Below are 19,364 nucleotides of genomic sequence, written 5' to 3'. Positions count from 1 at the left end.
ATTATGGAATCAAGTACGTGTACAGTGCATCTCATTTTTATGTTATTATAGCATAGGTGTTATTGAGCAACACCGTTTTGTTGTTCTTTGTTAGTAAGCTGTCCTGTTGTGTGTTTTATACAAGTCGTCAAAGGGTGTTCAATGCAGCTGAAAGTTTTGAAGGTCCCTTTTATAAAGTTCTGTGTTTTATAGTTAAAACCCCTCTGCTGTGTATTCTTATTTCTTACTTCTAGTTTAAATCATTGTTTTACTTTGAATACATTAGATACCTTAGATGTTTCTTCTCTGTTACTGTTGATGTATTTATCTATGTGTCCCTATGTATGGTTGCTGCTAATACGGTCTAAGGACCCGTCACTATTATGAGTAATTAGAGGTCGAGTATTCGAAACTTTTATTCTTGTTATATTCAAATATCTTATTTGAAATTCCCACCCCTGGTATTTATACAAGGGAGTGATAGGATAGGTGTGGCCCTGGATCTTGCTTTGCCTGAAAGGAGATACCCTCCTCTGAGATGAGACTGACAGCTGTCACAAGGCTGGGTGATGGACCCATCGATCCCCCAGAGGAATATGCATGTGCAAAGGAGGCAGAGGAGGAAGTAAGAAACTTATCAACAGGATGGAAAGAGGTATGTCTCAGCTTTTAAACGGTTGCGGTAGACCAATGTGGGAAGGAGGCCTGTTGGCTCGTTCTAGAACAACAGCAAGCATTGAAGGGGTTTAAACATCAGCCACAGATAGGAGTTATTTCATTCATGTCTTTATAGATTGAAACATTCCCAATGTACAGTACAGACTTTTCTGATTTCCTCCAGGATTTGTTTAGATGAACACAGTTTAAAGAACGAGAATATATTGCAGGTCCAACATACTCCCTACAGTTATTGTGTAGTCCTGTTGCTTCGATTATTGCCCCCCGAAACTCAGTAGTTCTGCTGTACTTCAATTAAGAGTATTAAAAGATTGGTGCGTGGTTGGCAGGTTACTCAAAGGAGGGAAGTTACTTATTCAAATAATGAAATACCTGCCTGTCAGAAGTGAGTTAAAACTTTCCATGTAGGAGGAACAGCAGATACAGGCTTCAAGCTGTTCAGAGGTAGCAAGGGAATTAGAAAAACTAAAACCATGATGTGTAGCACTGTCTGAAGAGCATAGGGACCAGGGGAGAAGAGCTGGGAGAGCTCTGAAGAGTATAGGGACCAGGTAGAGGAGCTGGGGCAGCTCTGTCTGACGAGTGTAGTGACCAGGAGAGAGGGGAGCTGGAGGACAACAGTTCTGAGGGAAAGCTGCCAGTCTTCACTGCCACCAAGATGAGGAAGGCAGTCTGGAGGAACAACTGATGTATATCTCACATTCTTTTAAACAGAAAACCTGAAGGCAAGCCAAAGTCTGGACTTGAGCAACCACCACCGGCTATTACAAGACTTTGAATCATTCAAACAGAAAATCTCGAGAGCGAACTTGGACTGGAGTCTGGTAAGAAATACCCTCAACAGATTTAAGAAACTCAGTCACGCTACATTTTAATACAGGCACTTTTTTTATTAATGGTTTAAAATGCTGTGACGAATTTATTATCATATTAAGTTATGGTTGTCTTTAAATATGTTAAAAAAATTCCTGATCAAATTTAAAACCATTTCACTGATATATTAGAATCATTAAGTAATAACCAAGCAGATAACCTGGAAAAATGCTTTATTTAAGGAGTTTAATGTACCCATTGGCCACACGGCTACAGCATGCATCATTTTAAAGTTAACTTTCTCCAGATCAAAATTAACCCTGTTGTACTGTGCCATTGTGGTCCAGTTTTTAAAAAAATTGGTTCAAGCAATATAACTACACATTGAAAACCATTAAAATCGTTGAAATTACAAAACAAGCTCTGAATTTACCCTGGATCACACCATTCTCACCAAAATTGGAATGGTGGGTTGTTGAAACATTATAGTTTTGATTTGACACAATTGAATCACTTAGAGGCCTCCTCTATAAAAAATATTGACCCCTTTCACCCCAAGAGAGGCAATTTTGACTATAGAATTTGCAACATATTTTAGTCTTGTAATAAAAACTGTTATACAAAATGCTTAATTCAATGTATACAACTAAATACACAGGTCTTCCTCATCATATTAAAGACAATCTGGGCATATCAGAGTCTCCTATTACCAGTAGTGCCCTTTAATGTTTTATGTATTTTTTCCATTTTGCTCCCCAACATTCCACTCTTCCAAAAGAATGTTCCACTGTACTTAATGTTGCATATTTCTAATACACAAACACATTGAAAAAGTATGAGCAACACAAAAAATCCACAATGTTAAAACTTTATAACCTCATGTTTTATATCACCATTTTCTACTTTTTACAGAAACCTCATTTAAAACAATGTAGTAAGAAAATATTATATGATACATATTACCAAATTGTTACATGTTTGATTAATCTTGAGATTTGTATGATATAGTTTATTAATCAAATGTATTGGTTCTAACACAGGGACATTTTTTAAGCCTTAATGTAGTGATATTTATATTTTATACCTTTAAGTCATTTGACTAATAAATGAGAAAATGTAATTGGAATTTAGTGTCAAAATGTATTTTTTCCTTGATTTCTTAATGATGATCACTCCCAATTTTTTTGCAGCAATACAAAACTATGGTACACAAAACATTGCTGTAATGCTTTATTTCTGAAAAGAGAGAATAAAACAACAATTATTTTTGCTAAATAGTTTATTGGATATATATTTTGGATATCTATTAATTGAGGGTCAGCCAAATTCTAATGTTAATGTTCATTTTCAGCAGTTTCATCATCAAGTTGATTAACTGCTATGGGATTACAGCACCCCTCCTCTCCTGGCATGGGCAAATGTCAATATGTAACTCTGGATAACAGTAATAGTAATTAATTTAAAGTGCTTGTTGTAGCCGGCTACAGCATTTGGGATTAAATTCCAACATTTATATATAAAATAAATGAATAAAAATATTATGCTGTGCACACAGGTTCTTTTATTTTGTGTTTTCAATACAAGTCCTTCCCTTGTCACAAATACCAGAGAGGCAAAGTTGAAAATCAAGTCTTTTACTACAAAAAAAAGAAAAACTGTAAACAGGAGGAGAAGTTCAGCAAATACATTGCTTTGACAGATGCTTTATTATCATACCTATCAAACACATCTACTGTTCTGTTGGCCTTCTCAAAACCTTTGATTAACTGATCGAGATAAGCAGATACCAATTCATAAAACATTTTGGAATTGAATAACAGCCATGGCATCTCAGATATATAGTGTGGTGCCTTTGTTGTATTCAGGCAGGCTGGTTACTTTTATTGCTTATGACCAAGTTCAGCTTTACTGGATTTTCTCATAGTTCCATCCTCATGAAATAGAGATGTAGGTACCAGTCTGATAGGGTGAGCAAGCACACTTTCCATGTTAACATCTTCACGATAACTTGCAACTCTGCGCTGAATCTTGGTCTTTTTACTCATGTCAGAAAAGTTTCTTGTAGGGGTGTAAAAGCTCTGATTCTGTCCTTCTGACAATGTAGACTTTAGAAAAGCTTCCATGTTAAATGTCAAGAGACACAAATGGCAAAATCATAGATGAAGAAAAAAAATAGCAAATATATTAAATGAATACTTTTCACAGGTTTTTACAAAGGACGACACGGACAACATTATTATTATTATTTATTTCTTAGCAGACGCCCTTATCCAGGGCGACTTACAATTGTTACAAGATATCACATTATACATTATTTCACATTATACAGATATCACATTATTTTTACATACAATTACCCATTTATACAGTTGGGTTTTTACTGGAGCAATCTAGGTAAAGTACCTTGCTCAAGGGTACAACAGCAGTGTCCCCCACTGGGGATTGAACCCACAACCCTCTGGTCAAGAGTCCAGAGCCCTAACCACTACTCCACACTGCTGCCCACATGTCGACCTGTTCCTATCCAATTTTAAATAACTTTACCATAACAGAGGCAGAAGTGTTAAAGGGACTAGGTGCTCTTAAAATAAACAAATCCCCTGTGCCGGATGAGATCCTCCCAATAGTACTCTTGACACAGGGGTTGTACCGACAGACTGGAAAATTGCAAACGTAATACCGATCCACAAAAAGGGAGACAAAACCGAACCAGGTAACTACAGACCAATAAGCCTGACTTGTATTATATGTAAACTTATGGAAACTATAATACGATCTAAAATGGAAAATTACCTATATGGTAACAATATCCTGGGAGACAGTCAGCATGGTTTTAGGAAAGGGAGATTGTGTCTAACTAACCTGCTTGACTTTTTTGAGGATGCAACATTGACAATGGATAATTGCAAAGCATACAACATGGTTTATTTAGATTTCCAGAAAGCTTTTGACAAAGTCCCGCATAAAAGATTAATTCTCAAACTGAACGCAGTAGGGATTCAAGGAAATGCTTGCACATGGATTAGGGCGTGGTTAACATGTAGAAAACAGAAAGTACTGATTAGAGGAGAAACCTCAAAATCCAGACCCTCACAGAGAAATGAGGGTCTGGAAGCAACTCCCCAGTAATGTTGTTGAAGCTGACACCCTGGGATCCTTCAAGAAGCTGCTTGATGAGATTCTGGGATCAATAAGCTACAAACAACCAAACGAGCAAGATGGGCTGAATGGCCTCCTCTCGTTTGTAAACTTTCTTATGTTCTTATGTTCTTCTTACGTTCTTATGTGGTACTGACCGGTAACAATTGCACTGAGCAGAGAATTCTGAATATCTGTAGTGGCATGAACTCCACTAGATATATTAATAAGTACATCTGGGGCCTGTTTCACAAACGTGGTGTTTTCTGGCTAACTTCCACGTTTAGATTTGAAATTCAGGCTTATTCGGTTTCACAAAACAAGATAATAATAACTCAGGCTTAACCATGGTAACATATCATGCTTAAATAAACCTGCTTCGGTGCAGGATAACAAAGAATAATCCTGACTTTTAAATCTAGAAGAAAAAAAACAACAGTAAAATGGCAGCACCTTTCCTATCAGGAGCTGTAGATGTTGGCAAGTCCCGCTGAAATATACCGATTTCTAACCTGTATGAGCGATATCGTTTTTCAGGAAATGGCATATTATATCTGGCGGGTCTCTCTTTCTCACACACACACGACAGGTGTGGAAATTAATTATTATTTTTTTTTTTTTAAATCACAGGGATATATTGACAGATAGGCCTAACTACATTCAGTCAAAATTATTCATAGTGCTTGAGGTGTAAATCAGTCTACTTACGCGTTGACTGCATCGGCTGTTGTTTGCCAGGCTGCCTCCATGGCTGTATTGGCAATGGTGGTGTTTTTTTTTGGTTGTTTTGTTGTTTTTTTTTAATGGAAACATCTTTTACTTGATCATATGTCGTTATTAAAATGTGTTGCACGGTGGCAGTGAAGAAAGTCGCTCTTCTTAACTCCTCCATTTTTTAGTTACAGTGCTCTATATTACAATGACAGCGCTGGAGTGCTGAGAATGGAGTGTTTCAGCTCGTTATTACAATGACAGCGTTGGAGTGCTGAGAATGGAGTGTTTCAGCTCGTTATTATAATGACAATGTTGGAGTGCTGAGAATGGAGTGTTTCAGTGCTCATTATTACAGTGACAGCGCTGGAGTGTTGAGAATGGAGTGTTTCAGCTCGTTATTACAATGACAGCGTTGGAGTGCTGAGAATGGAGTGTTTCAGTGCTCATTATTACAGTGACAGTGCAGCAGAGACGAGAATGGAGTGTTTCAGTGCTCGTTATTACAGTGACAGAGCTGGAGCTGAGAATGGAGTGTTTCAGTGCTCGTTATTACAGTGACAGTACAGCAGAGACGAGAATGGAGTGTTTCAGTGCTCGTTATTACAGTGACAGCGCTGGAGCTGAGAATGGAGCGTTTCAGTGCTTGTTATTACAGTGACAGCGTTGGAGAGCTGAGTATGTGTTTCAGTGCTCATTATTATAGTTATAGCTGCAGAGCTGTGAATGCAGTGTTTTCTGATCATTGCTAAGGTCGCTCTTCTGCATTCTCCCGGTAGAATTGCTTTTGTGTTGTCAGCCCTAATTACGTAGGTCCAAATCCCAGCCTCATTATAAATTCTAAAGGAATAATCCTCAACCTGCCCCTGTAATCCGCTGGTATTAATTCCTATTCAGCCTTTATTTGGCTGATAAAGTTCTTTGTGCCGACGTGTGCAACAGCACAGAACACAGTGCAGTGCTGGAGCTGCTCCAGCTACCCTCCAGTACAACGTGTCTGTCTCTATTATAATTCCTGGGAGGACTTTTTTGCTCTTGCTAATATGTCTTATCTTAAAGTGATTGTAGCTGACAAAATCATTCCCTAATTCTTACCCATTGTGCATGTCAATTTGCCACATGGGTCTCAAATGTGCAGTTTTGAAAGAAACACATGTTTTTATTTTATTGCATGTTATTAACATGTTAGGTTAATCTGTTCTATTGCACTTCCTAGATCATTTCACTTCAGCAGTGTCTTCTGGGTAAAGCAGTAAGTGGCTCAGAGCATGCCAGTCAATATTGGGAGCAGCTGGATGGTTAATGACCATAAAAAGCATCTGAAGTGGTGGGGGCATTGCTATTGCTAATACAGATTTTAAAACTTTGGTTAGCACTACTTTAAAGGGGTTATAGCAAATGAAAGAATCCCATTACTTGACATTCGTTATTTAGATCTCAAATGTCCAGTTTTAAAGAAACGGAGTCTTCAGAGTGTTCTAGTCTCTTCACTATCACTAGTCTGTGGTAGAAGCAGGTTCTGTCAAAATGCAGTTAAACTGAATTGTTTAAACACAGCGCATGTTAAAGAGTGCAGACACACTGGGACTGTGTTCAATGTGCTCTTTCTTTATTCCTGTTAGTAATATAGGTCTACAGATTAGTTTTTTCAGCTCTAAGAAGTCCCTGTTCATCAGAGTGGCTCTTTTAACCAGACAGTCGGACAGTTCTGGTATGCAAGTATCGCTGAAATGAGTTCTGCTCTCCCTCCCTCTCTTGGGAGGATTGTGTTGTCTGCTGGCCTGGGCCTCAGCCACCTCATAAACAATAGCCCTCTATTACGCTGGACTGAAGTGCCGTGCCCAAACCAAGGCTTTAGCTCCTGTTAAAACTCATATACTCTATGAAGGTGTTTTAGTGTTTAATGGATTCCTCTCTGAATAGAGGTTATTAAAAAGAATTAATGAATGCTTAGCCAGTTCAGTTGTACAGGCAGGCACATTCCTAGCACACGTACCCCTCTGTGGTATCATTTGAAATATTTTTTAAAACCCCAAAAGTAATGACAAAAGCTAAGGTTTACAATTTTAGAAAAGCAAACTATGAAGGTATGAAACAGAGACTAACAGAAGTAGATTGGAGTAAAATAGAGAAAACATCCACAGAAAAAGGATGGCTGTTTTTTAAAAATGTAGTACTAGAGGCGCAAAACAATTACATCCCAAAAGTAGACAAATCTAAATCTAAAACAAAATGGCCAAAATGGTTTAATAGATCAATTAAAAAAAAATATTCAGCGAAAAAAGGCACTTTACAGAGTGTTTAAAAGGGACCAAAAAACAAAGTACACAGAAAGAGTACTTGGAACTGCAAACACAAGTCAAAAAGGAAGTTAGAAAGGCCAACAGAGAGATAGAAATCAATATTGCTAAGGGGGCTAAAACCAATTCCAAAATATTTTTCCAATATTATAACAGCAAGAGAACATTCAAAGAGGAGGTTAAATGTCTAAGACACACAAATGGCAAAATCATAGATGAAGAAAAAAAAATAGCAAATATATTAAATGATTACTTTTCACAGGTTTTTACAAAGGAGGACACGGACAACATGCCCCACATGTCGACCTGTTCCTATCCAATTTTAAATAACTTTAGCATAACAGAGGCAGAAGTGTTAAAGGGACTAGGAGCTCTTAAAATAAACAAATCCCCTGGGCCGGATGAGATCCTCCCAGTAGTACTCAAAGAAATGAAAGAAGTTATTTACAAACCGATAACCAAGACAGAGTTGATCTAGACAGCATTCAGAACTGGGCAGACACATGGCAAATTACATTTAATAGAGAAAAGTGTAAAGTACTGCATGCAGGCAATAAAAATGTGCATTATAAATATCATATGGGAGATACTGAAATTGAAGAAGGGAACTATGAAAAAAACCTAGGAGTTTATGTTGACTCAGAAATGTCTTCATCTAAACAATGTGGGGAAGCTATAAAAAAAGCCAACAAGATGCTCGGATATATTGTGAAGTTTTTGAATTTAAATCAAGGGTAGTAATGTTAAAACTTTACAATGCGTTAGTAAGACCTCACCTAGAATATTGTGTTCAGTTCTGGTCACCTCATTACAAAAAGGATATTGCTGCTCTAGAAAGAGTGCAAAGAAGAGCAACCAGAATTATCCCAGGTTTAAAAGGCATGTCGTATGCAGACAGGCTAAAATAACTGAATCTATTCAGTCTTGAACAAAGAAGACTACGCGGCGATCTGATTCAAACATTAAAAATCCTAAAAGGTATAGACAATGTCGACCCAGGTGACTTTTTTGACCTGAACAAAAGAAAAAAGGACCAGGGGTCACAAATGGAGATTAGATAAAGGGGCATTCCAACTCCCCAGTAATGATGTTGAAGCTGACACTCTGGGATCCTTCAAGAAGCTGCTTGATGAGATTCTGGGATCAATAAGCTACTAACAACCAAATGGGCAAGATGGGCTGAATGGCCTCCTCACGTTTGTAAAATTTCTTATGTTCTTATGTTCTTAGTGTTGTGGGAGGATGTTATCCCGTAATAAAAAGAAAGGTGTTTTATATAAGGGGTGTACTGAGCAGGCATTGGTAATTGTAAATGAATAATAGAAAAGCCTGGAGTAAACAAATTAGGTACCATACTAATAGATTTTTTAACTGAAAAAAAACACTTCATTTATAAAATCCTGTCCTTGGGACAATTAATGAATCTTGTTCATGTGGGAGAAGTTAGACAACAAGCAGTGGAAGGGTTGAAGAGCATAGACAGCAGCGCTCTACCAGGCAAAACTAAAACTCTGGTGCTTTCAGTTTGGTCTACTGCCGAGGTTGCTGTGGCCACTGACTGTGTACGAGGATTCTTTGACAACAGTAGAGAAGCTGGAAGCTTTAATCAGTTCATACATCAGGAAATGGTTGGGAGTTCCACGCTGCCTCAGCAAAGTGGGACTTTATGGTAAAGGAATACTGCAGCTACCAGTCTCTGCTCTAACTGAGGAGTTTAAGTGCGCCAAGGTCAGACTGGAAATTACTTTAGTAGAGTCACGCGACAAATGCGTAAGGGAGGCAGCACCTGTGTTGAAAACTGGAAGAAAGTAGGCGGCAAAGAAAGCTGTGGAAGATACAAAGGCTGCCCTTCGAATTGGTGATATCATGGGGCAAGTTCAGCATGGAAGAGGGGGTCTTGGTCTCAGTTCAGCTCCTACTACATGGCACAATGCAGCCCCAGCTCAAAGGAGGAAGCTGGTAGTCAATGAGGTGCAAAAGCAGGAGGAGAGAATGAGGTGTATAAAGGCCATTTCCCAGGCCAAGCAGGGAGAATGGATGAGATGGGAGAGTGTGGAACAACGCAAGATTGACTGGCAAGTCCTATGGTCAATGGAACATAGCAGGATCAGTTTCCTCATCAGGTCAACATATGATGTTCTCCCATCACCACAGAACCTAAACCTCTGGGTAGGAGACGATCCCTCATGTCCTTTGTGTTCATCACCTGCAACATTAAGGCACATTTTGACAGGATGAAGGTGGCTTTTAGCCAAGGACGGTTTACTTGGCGCCATGACCAGATGCTGCGATGTTTTGCCTTAGCATTGGAGACAAGCGTAACATGACCAATAAGTTGCCACCTGTTCCATCAAAACATTACACACAAAAGACAACATTCCTCTGCCCAGGAGAGCAACCACTAAAAAAAGGTCTTAAATCCAATCCTCGCCCAGGACAATTGGAAGCTGCTAGAGACTGGAAAATGCTGGCAGATGTTGGTCAATGGCTTATTTTTCGACCTGAGATTGCCACCACTAACCTTCGACCAGATATTGTCTTGTGGTCTGGATCAGCACGCCTTGTTCACCTGGTAGAGTTAACAGTGCCATGGGAGGATGCTGTAGATGAGGCGTATGAGAGGAAGAAACTGCGGTATGCTCAACTAGCCACTGAAGCGGAACAGCGAGGATGGAGAGTCCGGGTTTACCCAGTGGAGGTGGGTTGTCGAGGATTTGTGGCACACTTCTACAACCCGGTTTCTCAGAGACATCGGATTCAGTAGCCAAGAGTTGCGTCGCACAGTGAAGAACTTATCTGAAGCAGCAGAGAGGAGCAGCAACTGGCTGTGGTTGAGACGGAAAGATTCTGGCTGGGGATCTCAAGCACAATAGAAAGAAAGAAACGCTGATGTACAGGTAAGTAAGCTGGGCTGAGTTGAGTGGGGGACTGAGGGGGGTGATGCTGGGACACCAGAATCACCGTCGAGCCCTCTTGAGGTGTCGTGGGCTAGTCAACAAAACACTGAGGATGGAAGGTGCCCACTTGTAGACCCCAGGTATGTACCCTACTTAGCTCAATCCAGACGGTTGTCATGCTGATGCACTGGGGAGGCCGCACTGTGGTTGATCCCCGGAGCCAGCATCGCAGCCGTTGTGTGTGCTGATGCGCCAGGGAGGCAAAATAAGCTGATCCCTGGAGCCAGCATTACACTTCAGCCATTAACACCAGACAGAAGGATATCTACATCACCATATGGAATGAAGCACAAATGAATGGAGACACATATGGATCACATTAGTTTACTGTAAAGCTACGTCTTAGTTGGTGCTTATCTTGGCGAGAGCCGAGTTCAAATCAGCATGAAGTTTTAACATCTACTCTCGTGTAATGGAAATCTTGTTATATAATATTTTGGCACTCCTTTCCACTAAAAATAAAGTGAATGAAACCTGCAAGGATCCTGTTTGTGCTATAGAGGGGTCACAATATAAACTTCAACACATAGAAAGGGATACCAGTTAGTAAGATGTTAGGAAAATGTCCTTTACAGGGGGGTGGGGTAGTTAACCAGAGATTAAATAGAAATCAGACAATTTTAGCAAGTTAGCAAGAAGATTGCATCTAATAAAAGAAGATTTTATCTAAAAAAGAAGATTGTATCTAATAAAAGTCTGCTTCCTCTATCATCCAAACAGGTTGTAACAAATGTGCTGGAAAATGACATGGTGGAGAGCGGAGGCTTCTGGGTTGCAGGAGTGGGTGGGGGGTCATACTGAAATGACAGTTTAACGAGTGCCTGTCTGTGTTCCAGGGTGCGTAGGGAATGGGGTTTCATGACGAGAGGGTCCTGGTGAAGCCCCCCGATGGTGGCTGGGGCTGGATGGTGCTGCTCAGCTGCTTCGTCATCACTGGGTTCTCCTACGCCTTCCCCAAGGCCGTCAGCGTCTACTTCAAGGAGCTGATGAAAGACTTCCAAGTGGGCTACAGCGACACTGCCTGGATCTCCTCCATCATGCTGGCGATGCTCTACGGGACGGGTAGGGGAGTGTGTTTAACATGCAGCACCCCGGCCATTTTATTATACATCACGAGAAATCAACCAGTCACAGCTCAGGATTTGTCAAAATAATTCCAGTGCGTCTTATCTTGTGAGCAGATCCTGTGCTTAGAATATATGGCCCAAAGCTTAAAAAAACAAAAAAAACTTTTTATGCAGTTTTTATGTAGTAAAATATTCTTTTTAATTTATAGTGAGTTAACGCCTCGTGTGTAGGGTGTCTCGTATCATATATCATATTTACTTCTGTTCACGGTTCTCTTGCCTAAAGCCTTCTGTTCAAATTACTGGTCCATAGTCACCAACATTAATGACTGTTATGTAATAGTCACAGATTTCCTTGTAGGTTTAACCTCTTCCCGTTGGCAGGTCCAGTCTCCAGTATACTGGTGAACAAGTTTGGCTGTCGTCCTGTCATGCTGATTGGAGGTTTGCTGGCTTCAGCAGGGATGGTCCTCGCCTCTTTCACCACGAACATACTAGAACTCTACCTGACTGCTGGAGTGGTGACTGGTAAGGAGAGGTTGGGTCTAGTCTAGAAGGTGATCTTTAGCAACTGGTCCATCATGACAGCATCCTGAAGTATCTCCACTACCCTGAAGAGCCAAATAAGAAGTAGTAAGAAAACATCCAAAAAGGAGAGGAGGTCAGTCAGCCCATCAGCACTCCTGGATCAATCCCAGAACCCCATCCAGTCTGTTCTTGAAGGCTCCCAAGAAACTAGTAACAACCTGGCTTGACTACCCATTCCAAACACCCACCACCCTATGTGTGAACAAACGCCTCTTACCCTCTGTCTTAAATGTGATTCCACTCAGCCTGGTCCTGGTCTCTCTGCTCAATTTGAAAAACGGACTGGGCTTGACTTGGTTCATGTCTTTATAAGATTTTTTTTTTTTTTATCCCCCTAACCCTTCTAGTTTCTAGACTAAATTGTTTAACGTTTCATCAACCTATCACATGTAGCACCAGAAAACCTTAAGAAAAAAAACATGCAGCCCTTTATAACAGCTAACCTTGTTCCTCTTTCTCTTCTCAGGTCTGGGTCTAGCCCTAAACTTCCAGCCCTCTCTGATCATGCTGGGCAGCTACTTCGACAAGCGCCGTCCCCTGGCCAATGGCCTCGCTGCTGCCGGGAGCCCGGTCTTTCTCTCGGCCCTGTCTCCTCTGGGTCAGGTCTTGCAAGACCGGTTTGGCTGGAGGGGGGGCTTCCTCATTATGGGGGGGCTGCTGCTGAACTGCTGCACCTGCGGGGCCATAATGAGACCTCTGGAGTCCAGGAGACGGGTTCTGGCTTCGGGCACATCCAGGGATCCCCGGGAGCTGAGGGAGATGCTGCCCATGAAAGAGGGGGGAACGGCAGAGGAAGAGAGGGTTGGAAAGAACAAGGTCAAGAAGCAGAAGAAGAAGCTCTTGGATTTCAGCGTCTTCCGTGACCGAGCGTTTGTGATATACACTGTAACAAAATTTATCACCGTCTTAGGACTGTTCGTACCCACAATCCTCTTGGTGAACTACGCCAAGGATATGGGAGTCCCCGACCGCGAGGCTGCCTTCCTGTTGTCCATCATCGGGTTCATTGATATCTTCGCCCGGCCCACCTGCGGGGTCATTGCTGGCCTGAAGTGGGTCAGACCCAAGGTTGCCTACTTCTTCAGTTTTGCTCTGCTCTTTAACGGGCTCACTGATGTTTGTTCGGCCAAGGCGTCGAGCTACACAGGGCTGGTGGTGTTCTGCATGTTCTTCGGGGTCTCGTATGGCATGGTTGGGGCCCTGCAGTTCGAGGTCCTCATGGGGATCGTCGGGTCTCAGAAGTTCTCCAGCGCTCTGGGTCTGGTGCTCCTGATAGAGGCGTTTGCGGTGCTGATTGGGCCTCCCTCTGCAGGTAACGCTTATTAATTCTTATTCCACAATGGCAGGGATTGTCCTCTTATTCGTCTCATTGGGCTATGCAATGTCTCATGAGGACAGCACCATGGTTCTCTTGAAATCTCTTTGTGTTATTTCATATTCGTTCTTTCTCCAGTTTCACCTGATGAAAATGCAATAATAATAATGTTCCTGTCATGTTTTTATTTCCTGATCGCAGGACGCCTGGTAGAGCACTCCTTTAGTAATGTTCCTCTTGTGTTTTTATTCCCTGATCGCAGGACTCCTGGTAGAGCGCTCTGGTAAAGCACTCCTTTTAATAATGTTCCTCTTGTGTTTTTATTCCCTGATCGCAGGACTCCTGGTAGAGCACTCTTTTAATAATGTTCCTCTCATGTTTTTATTCCCTGATCGCAGGACGCCTGGTAGAGCACTCTTTTAATAATGTTCCACTCGTGTTTTTATTCCCTGATCGCAGGACTCCTGGTAGAGCACTCTGGTAAAGCACTCCTTTTAATAATGTTCCTCTCGTGTTTTTATTCCCTGATCGCAGGACTCCTGGTAGAGCACTCTTTTAATAATGTTCCTCTCATGTTTTTAATCCCTGATCGCAGGACGCCTGGTAGAGCACTCTTTTAATAATGTTCCACTCGTGTTTTTATTCCCTGATCGCAGGACTCCTGGTAGAGCACTCTGGTAAAGCACTCCTTTTAATAATGTTCCTCTTGTGTTTTATTCCCTGATCGCAGGACTCCTGGTAGAGCACTCTCTTAATAATGTTCCTCTTGTGTTTTTATTCCCTGATCGCAGGACGCCTGGTAGAACACTCTTTTAATAATGTTCCTCTCGTGTTTTTATTCCCTGATCGCAGGACACCTGGTAGAGCACTCCTTTAATAATGTTCCTCTCATGTTTTTTTTCCTTGATCGCAGGATGCCTGGTAGACGCCTTTAAGAACTACGAGCTGATTTTCTACATGGCCGGCTCGGAGTTGATAGCTGCCGCTGTCTTCCTGTGCGTGGCTTCCTTTTGCTGCATTAGTCGGGATGAGCGCACCGCAGATCCGCCTCCAAGGGTGGGATCAGATGGTGAGGCACCGTACCCATTGGGTGACTCTTCAAATCCTCGCCCTGCCAATAGCGATGCTCAGATGATGGATGAGGGCGAGGTTTTGCAGGAAGAGGAAATGCGGCTGAATCTCGATCACAAAGTGGAGAGGGAGAGTTTTTAGAAAAACAAAGTGGTCTTGCACTGTTCAGTCATTTTGAACATGAATTAGAAATCAAATATGATTATAATTGTGAGAGAGAGCAGAAAAGTGGCATATGCTTCATTGATATTGTTTTAGGAATTTAAGATTCGTTTTTAGAAATATGTCCTTGTGTTGTTTAACACTTTAGGCTAGGTGCTTTTAATGTTAGCCTTAGGGGAAAATTTCGGGTGGTGGTATCTGGGCAGCTTAATAAATTAACGTCGATCATCATTAACCTCCTATTTAAACCCCAATCTCACACTCCTCCTCTGTCTAGTGTTTTGCTTTCTTGCATACACTGCGACCTGTTCTCTGCGCAAAATTTCAAACTCTTAATTTTCAGCATGAACCAACTCCAATTTAGATCAGGAAAACTCTGCTGGATTCTCCTCAACAATATCTCATTTATTACTCCGATGGAAACTCAGTACCGTCTACTTCTAATGCAGACTTCTCCCAGCAACCAGACCCGCTGTCCCAGCATTATGGAGATGAAAACACCCCATCAGCAGGCACAGCCTTCAGAGCAGCTATTTTATAAGGATTGGCTACTCGCCTAACTTTTAAAAACCATGCACGACAACAATATCAAATTCCTGTCTGGAAGCGCTAGTATGGCATTGTTCAATATTTATTGTACCTTTTATATCTGCTACACCATGCTGCCTGTTTCTCAAGCACATTCTACCTCCCTCTGTCAAAATCCAATCATGATACAGCATCAGAGCATTTAGGATAAACATTCCAACCACGAGGGCTATTAATCACAATAATCAAATATTCTACCCTGAATCACTTTCTAAAGTTAGCGGTTTATTCTAATCATAACCTCTAGATGGCAGTATAACACCACAAGTTCTATACATTTTAGCGGGTCCTCTATCATTGAGAAAGTCATGTATTTTCAAATCAGGATCGGTTTCAGAGTTAATATTTCATTCGATGTGAGACACGTGACGGATATGGAAACCATGTCTTACTATTATCAACGTTTCTGTCATGGCGCCCTCCTACCCTGCAATGGACAATACACTGATAGACTGCTCCTGATCAAATCAATAGGTTTCACAGCAGCCTCAGAGCAATGCATTCTTCAACCTCAGGTTATGCAGTGTTCTCAGATCTTTGCATTCTTTATTTCTGCCCGAAGCCAGCCCCATCTTCGGCTCCATCTAAACTGCTTTAACACTCAAAGACCAATATCCACATTCAGCAGATCTCTGCGCTCTACAGCAGGCCACTGCACACTACCGAATGGCAGTCCACCATTCACTAGTACAGATAACTGCTTCAGCAGATCTCTGCTTTCTACAGCTGGGCCACTGCATGCTACTGACAGCACTCAGCTCCTCACTACAGCAGATCTCGACTTCCTCTTGCAGCACGCAAAAGTTACTTTAGTTTACAGCTTAAATCTACAACTGTCCTCCTCCAGCGCTCCAGCTTACCTCCAATACTCGGATCATGGCAGCCATTTCCACTTGACTTCCTCAGCAATCTAGTCATATGTCCGCTCATCCTTCCAAATACTACAAACATTAATACATGGTGAGAGGCATGGTACGAGACTGGAAATCTGTCGATTATGTGTTAAGGAGTTCCACTATTAGGAGAATGACTGGAGCTATGAAACCCAAATCTCTGAAATGTGAGTTCACCTTTTCCATTCCAAGCAGACATGATGGTAGCAAACCACTGATCAATCCCAAATTAACTAACACATAGGATGGTCTCGCCACTTTTGTCTCCAGAACCAGCTTTCTCCCCAATCATTTCCGATCGAGCAGGTACTTCCGCAGCCAGAGCCAACATCGATATCCGTCCGGTCATGAAGCGTGGGGCGCTGGTCCTCTGCAGCAGTTGATTCATACATCCGTTCATCCCCTACCGACATAGCAAAATCCACCAGCTAGCATGCCCGGAGTGGGGGCTACCTGACCGCAAAGGCTGCCAGATGTTTTCCCCTCTAGAAAGGGTTTTTTTCCTCTCGACTGAGCGGCAGGTAATCACATAACCATACCACACTAACACTATTTCAACCTCTCCAGTTTGTCTCGTATGTCCCATCCTGTCCCATCTTTTCCAGCTGTTTCTTTTCTGTTATGCACTGGCGCAACTCTATTGTTTGTCTCACGGTGAGCGTCTCTGCGGGGGAGCCGGGGGTCATTCCTTTGGGAGGGTAAGTGCAGATTCACTCCCCCGACCTCATGCCGCTATAATACCTTGACCTCGCTCTACGGGGGTTCTCACCGAGTGAGTCAGAGGGGACCCCCCGGCCACACTATTCTTTCACAGCTCATGCGCTTTTTCTACCGCGTCATGTGAGGCGCGGTCCTTCATTCGCTAGGGACATGGCCCGCTTTAAGCTCTCAGTGCCCAGTCACAGACTAACCCATCTTTCTGCCCCAGATTCCTTGCGGGAGCTTTGGAGGACCGAGCCTCACCTCATGCAAGGGCAGCACCAGACCAGTAAAGGAATGCTTTTCTATTCTCCTTTTCAGATCCTCAGGAACGCTACCTTCGACCAAGCTCCATCCTCGGCAAAAGGAGAGCTCAGCAGTCGGGATCTCTTTCTATCTTAATTTAAGTGGGGTCCTATCTAAGCCTCTATCCTTGGCCCCCGTCTTACTAACAGCTCATTTGTTTCCTCTGCTCTATCCTTACAGCCCAGCGGACTCCCCGTGAATTGGGCTACTTGTCTCCCCCTGCCCACTTCAACCTTTACCCCTTCCTTTATCCCTCACTCCCATTTCCTTCCTCACTCCCCCTCAGCACACAGGGTAGTGATCAGTCCAATTTGTTCAGGTCATTTAAATGTGTTCGCTGGATCTTCTGCTGAGTATGCAGGAATTGGAACTCATTTGAGTTCTCTGGGATTTTCTAGTCCCTAAGTTAGTCTGCTTGCTTTAAGCACCCTGTATTTTATTGATAAAACGTGTTACAAATGACGGCAAGATGTAGGATGCAATTATAGTGATCTTTAATGTATAAAAAAATGATGGTTTGATATGGACTGATAGTAACAGTACTGTTAATATGACTTAGGTATGTAATTTACCTTTTTTAATTTTAAGTCTTGGCCATACAATAGATTTATATAACAAGTTAGTTTACCTTTTTAAATGTAGTTTCTTGGGAACATCTGTAAAGAGGTACTTTTATACAACCTGTATTTTCAAAATATTTGTATTTGCATTGTATTACCTGTTTAATGCATAATTTCCTGTTGCTGTTTATTCTGAGATTGCTAAATTATGTTTAAAACTCCTTCTGGGTTTGTAACTGTAGTTCCCAGTGCATCAATACAACAGTTTTACAGAGGGAAGGAACTACAGCTGCATGTTTGTTTCAAACAACCTCGTTTCAGCAATTCAGCTGTTATCATGGTAGATTATGATCTAAACTGAAACAACAATATAGAACTATGGAACACACAAAATTCTATATTAAACAGGTAAGATGTCAAATATCTTGACAATAAAAGGCATCCTTTGTAAAAGATTGGTCACAGTCTTCAGTAAAGTTTAAAGTGTATGACACTGTGCGTGAAGGTTAGTCAGTTGTAAGCATGCAAATTTAACAGATGTCAAAGACAGTTGTTAGGTTAGGAAATACATTATATGCCATTTTCTAAACTGTTAAGTTGCTGATGATTGCGCTGAAACTGTTCGGTATGAAACTTATTGTATTGTCATTGTAAAGTATTATGCTGCTCAGCATTTTTCATAAACACATTTTTAATGGACAACTTTCTACCCCTGTAAGTGTTGTAATTCTCTCCTGTCAGAAGAGCATCTAAACTGCAAATGTGCCGTGACAGCAGCTGCATCGTCTGAAATACTGATGTACTGTACTTGACTGGGGAACTGAAGTGATTACAATGTGCTACACCATGCTCTTAATATCAAGAGAAAAGTGACCATGGCTTCAACCTTGAGAAAAAAAAAAGTACCTGTGGATAAAAACCTTTTGAGTACCCATGTGCTAGTCTAAGGTCATTACTTCTTTAACAATCCCAGTTTATCATGCTGAGGGAACAGGAAGCTGCTTTGTAGCTTGGAACTTGGTTTCAGCCCATTGCATGGCACACCAAGTGAGACTTTCAATACAGCAACTCAAACTCTCCAAGTTTCAAGCCACTGTTCCTGAAAAAATGGTTTCTTGTTACTTTAGCTTTAGTCTCACCTGGAGAACCACTATTATTATTATTATTTATTTCTTAGCAGACGCCCTTATCCAGGACGACTTACAATTGTTACAAGATATCACATTATTTTTTTACACATTATTTTTTACATACAATTGCCCATTTATACAGTTGGGTTTTTACTGGAGCAATCTAGGTAAAGTACCTTGCTCAAGGGTACAGCAACAGTGTCCCCAACCAGGGATTGAACCCACGACCCTACGGTCAAGAGTCCAGAGCCCTAACCACTACTCCACACTGCTGCCCTACCTATGCAACGTCCTACTGCTGCTCTTCCTTGGTCATTCATGTTGTTGCTCCACCAGAAATGTACAGAAAAGAGGTCAACATAGTACAACTACTTTGCTAAATCATGTCTTCACAGCACTTTCTTGACAC

At 41.6% G+C, this 19,364-nt stretch overlaps 1 protein-coding gene across 1 annotated transcript; it reads left to right on the top strand.

Annotated features, from left to right (window-relative positions):
- The first annotated feature begins 1,106 nt into the window (after positions 1-1,106).
- Positions 1,107-19,276, top strand: LOC131722929 (monocarboxylate transporter 3-like). The gene is made up of 5 exons (XM_059016072.1): positions 1,107-1,481; positions 11,413-11,638; positions 12,028-12,171; positions 12,698-13,543; positions 14,460-19,276. The coding sequence occupies exons 2-5, from the start codon at positions 11,425-11,427 to the stop codon at positions 14,756-14,758; spliced, it is 1,503 nt and encodes a 500-aa protein (XP_058872055.1). The 5' UTR covers positions 1,107-1,481; positions 11,413-11,424; the 3' UTR covers positions 14,759-19,276.
- Positions 19,277-19,364: the final 88 nt, after the last annotated feature.

This window comes from Acipenser ruthenus, chromosome 52 (assembly GCF_902713425.1).
Source record: "Acipenser ruthenus chromosome 52, fAciRut3.2 maternal haplotype, whole genome shotgun sequence".
In the NCBI taxonomy this organism is placed as follows: Eukaryota; Metazoa; Chordata; class Actinopteri; order Acipenseriformes; family Acipenseridae; genus Acipenser; species Acipenser ruthenus.
The sequence above is the reverse complement of the archived record's forward strand: the minus strand, read 5'-3'. Positions and strand labels throughout refer to the sequence as shown.

Excerpts from the sequence above, each read along its gene's own strand:
- LOC131722929 (XM_059016072.1), top strand. The coding sequence starts at position 11,425 with ATGGGGTTTCATGACGAGAGGGTCCTGGTGAAGCCCCCCGATGGTGGC. Across the intron at positions 11,639-12,027 it reads GGCGATGCTCTACGGGACGG|GTCCAGTCTCCAGTATACTG; the intron begins GTAGGGGAGTGT and ends TCCCGTTGGCAG. Across the intron at positions 12,172-12,697 it reads GACTGCTGGAGTGGTGACTG|GTCTGGGTCTAGCCCTAAAC; the intron begins GTAAGGAGAGGT and ends TTCTCTTCTCAG.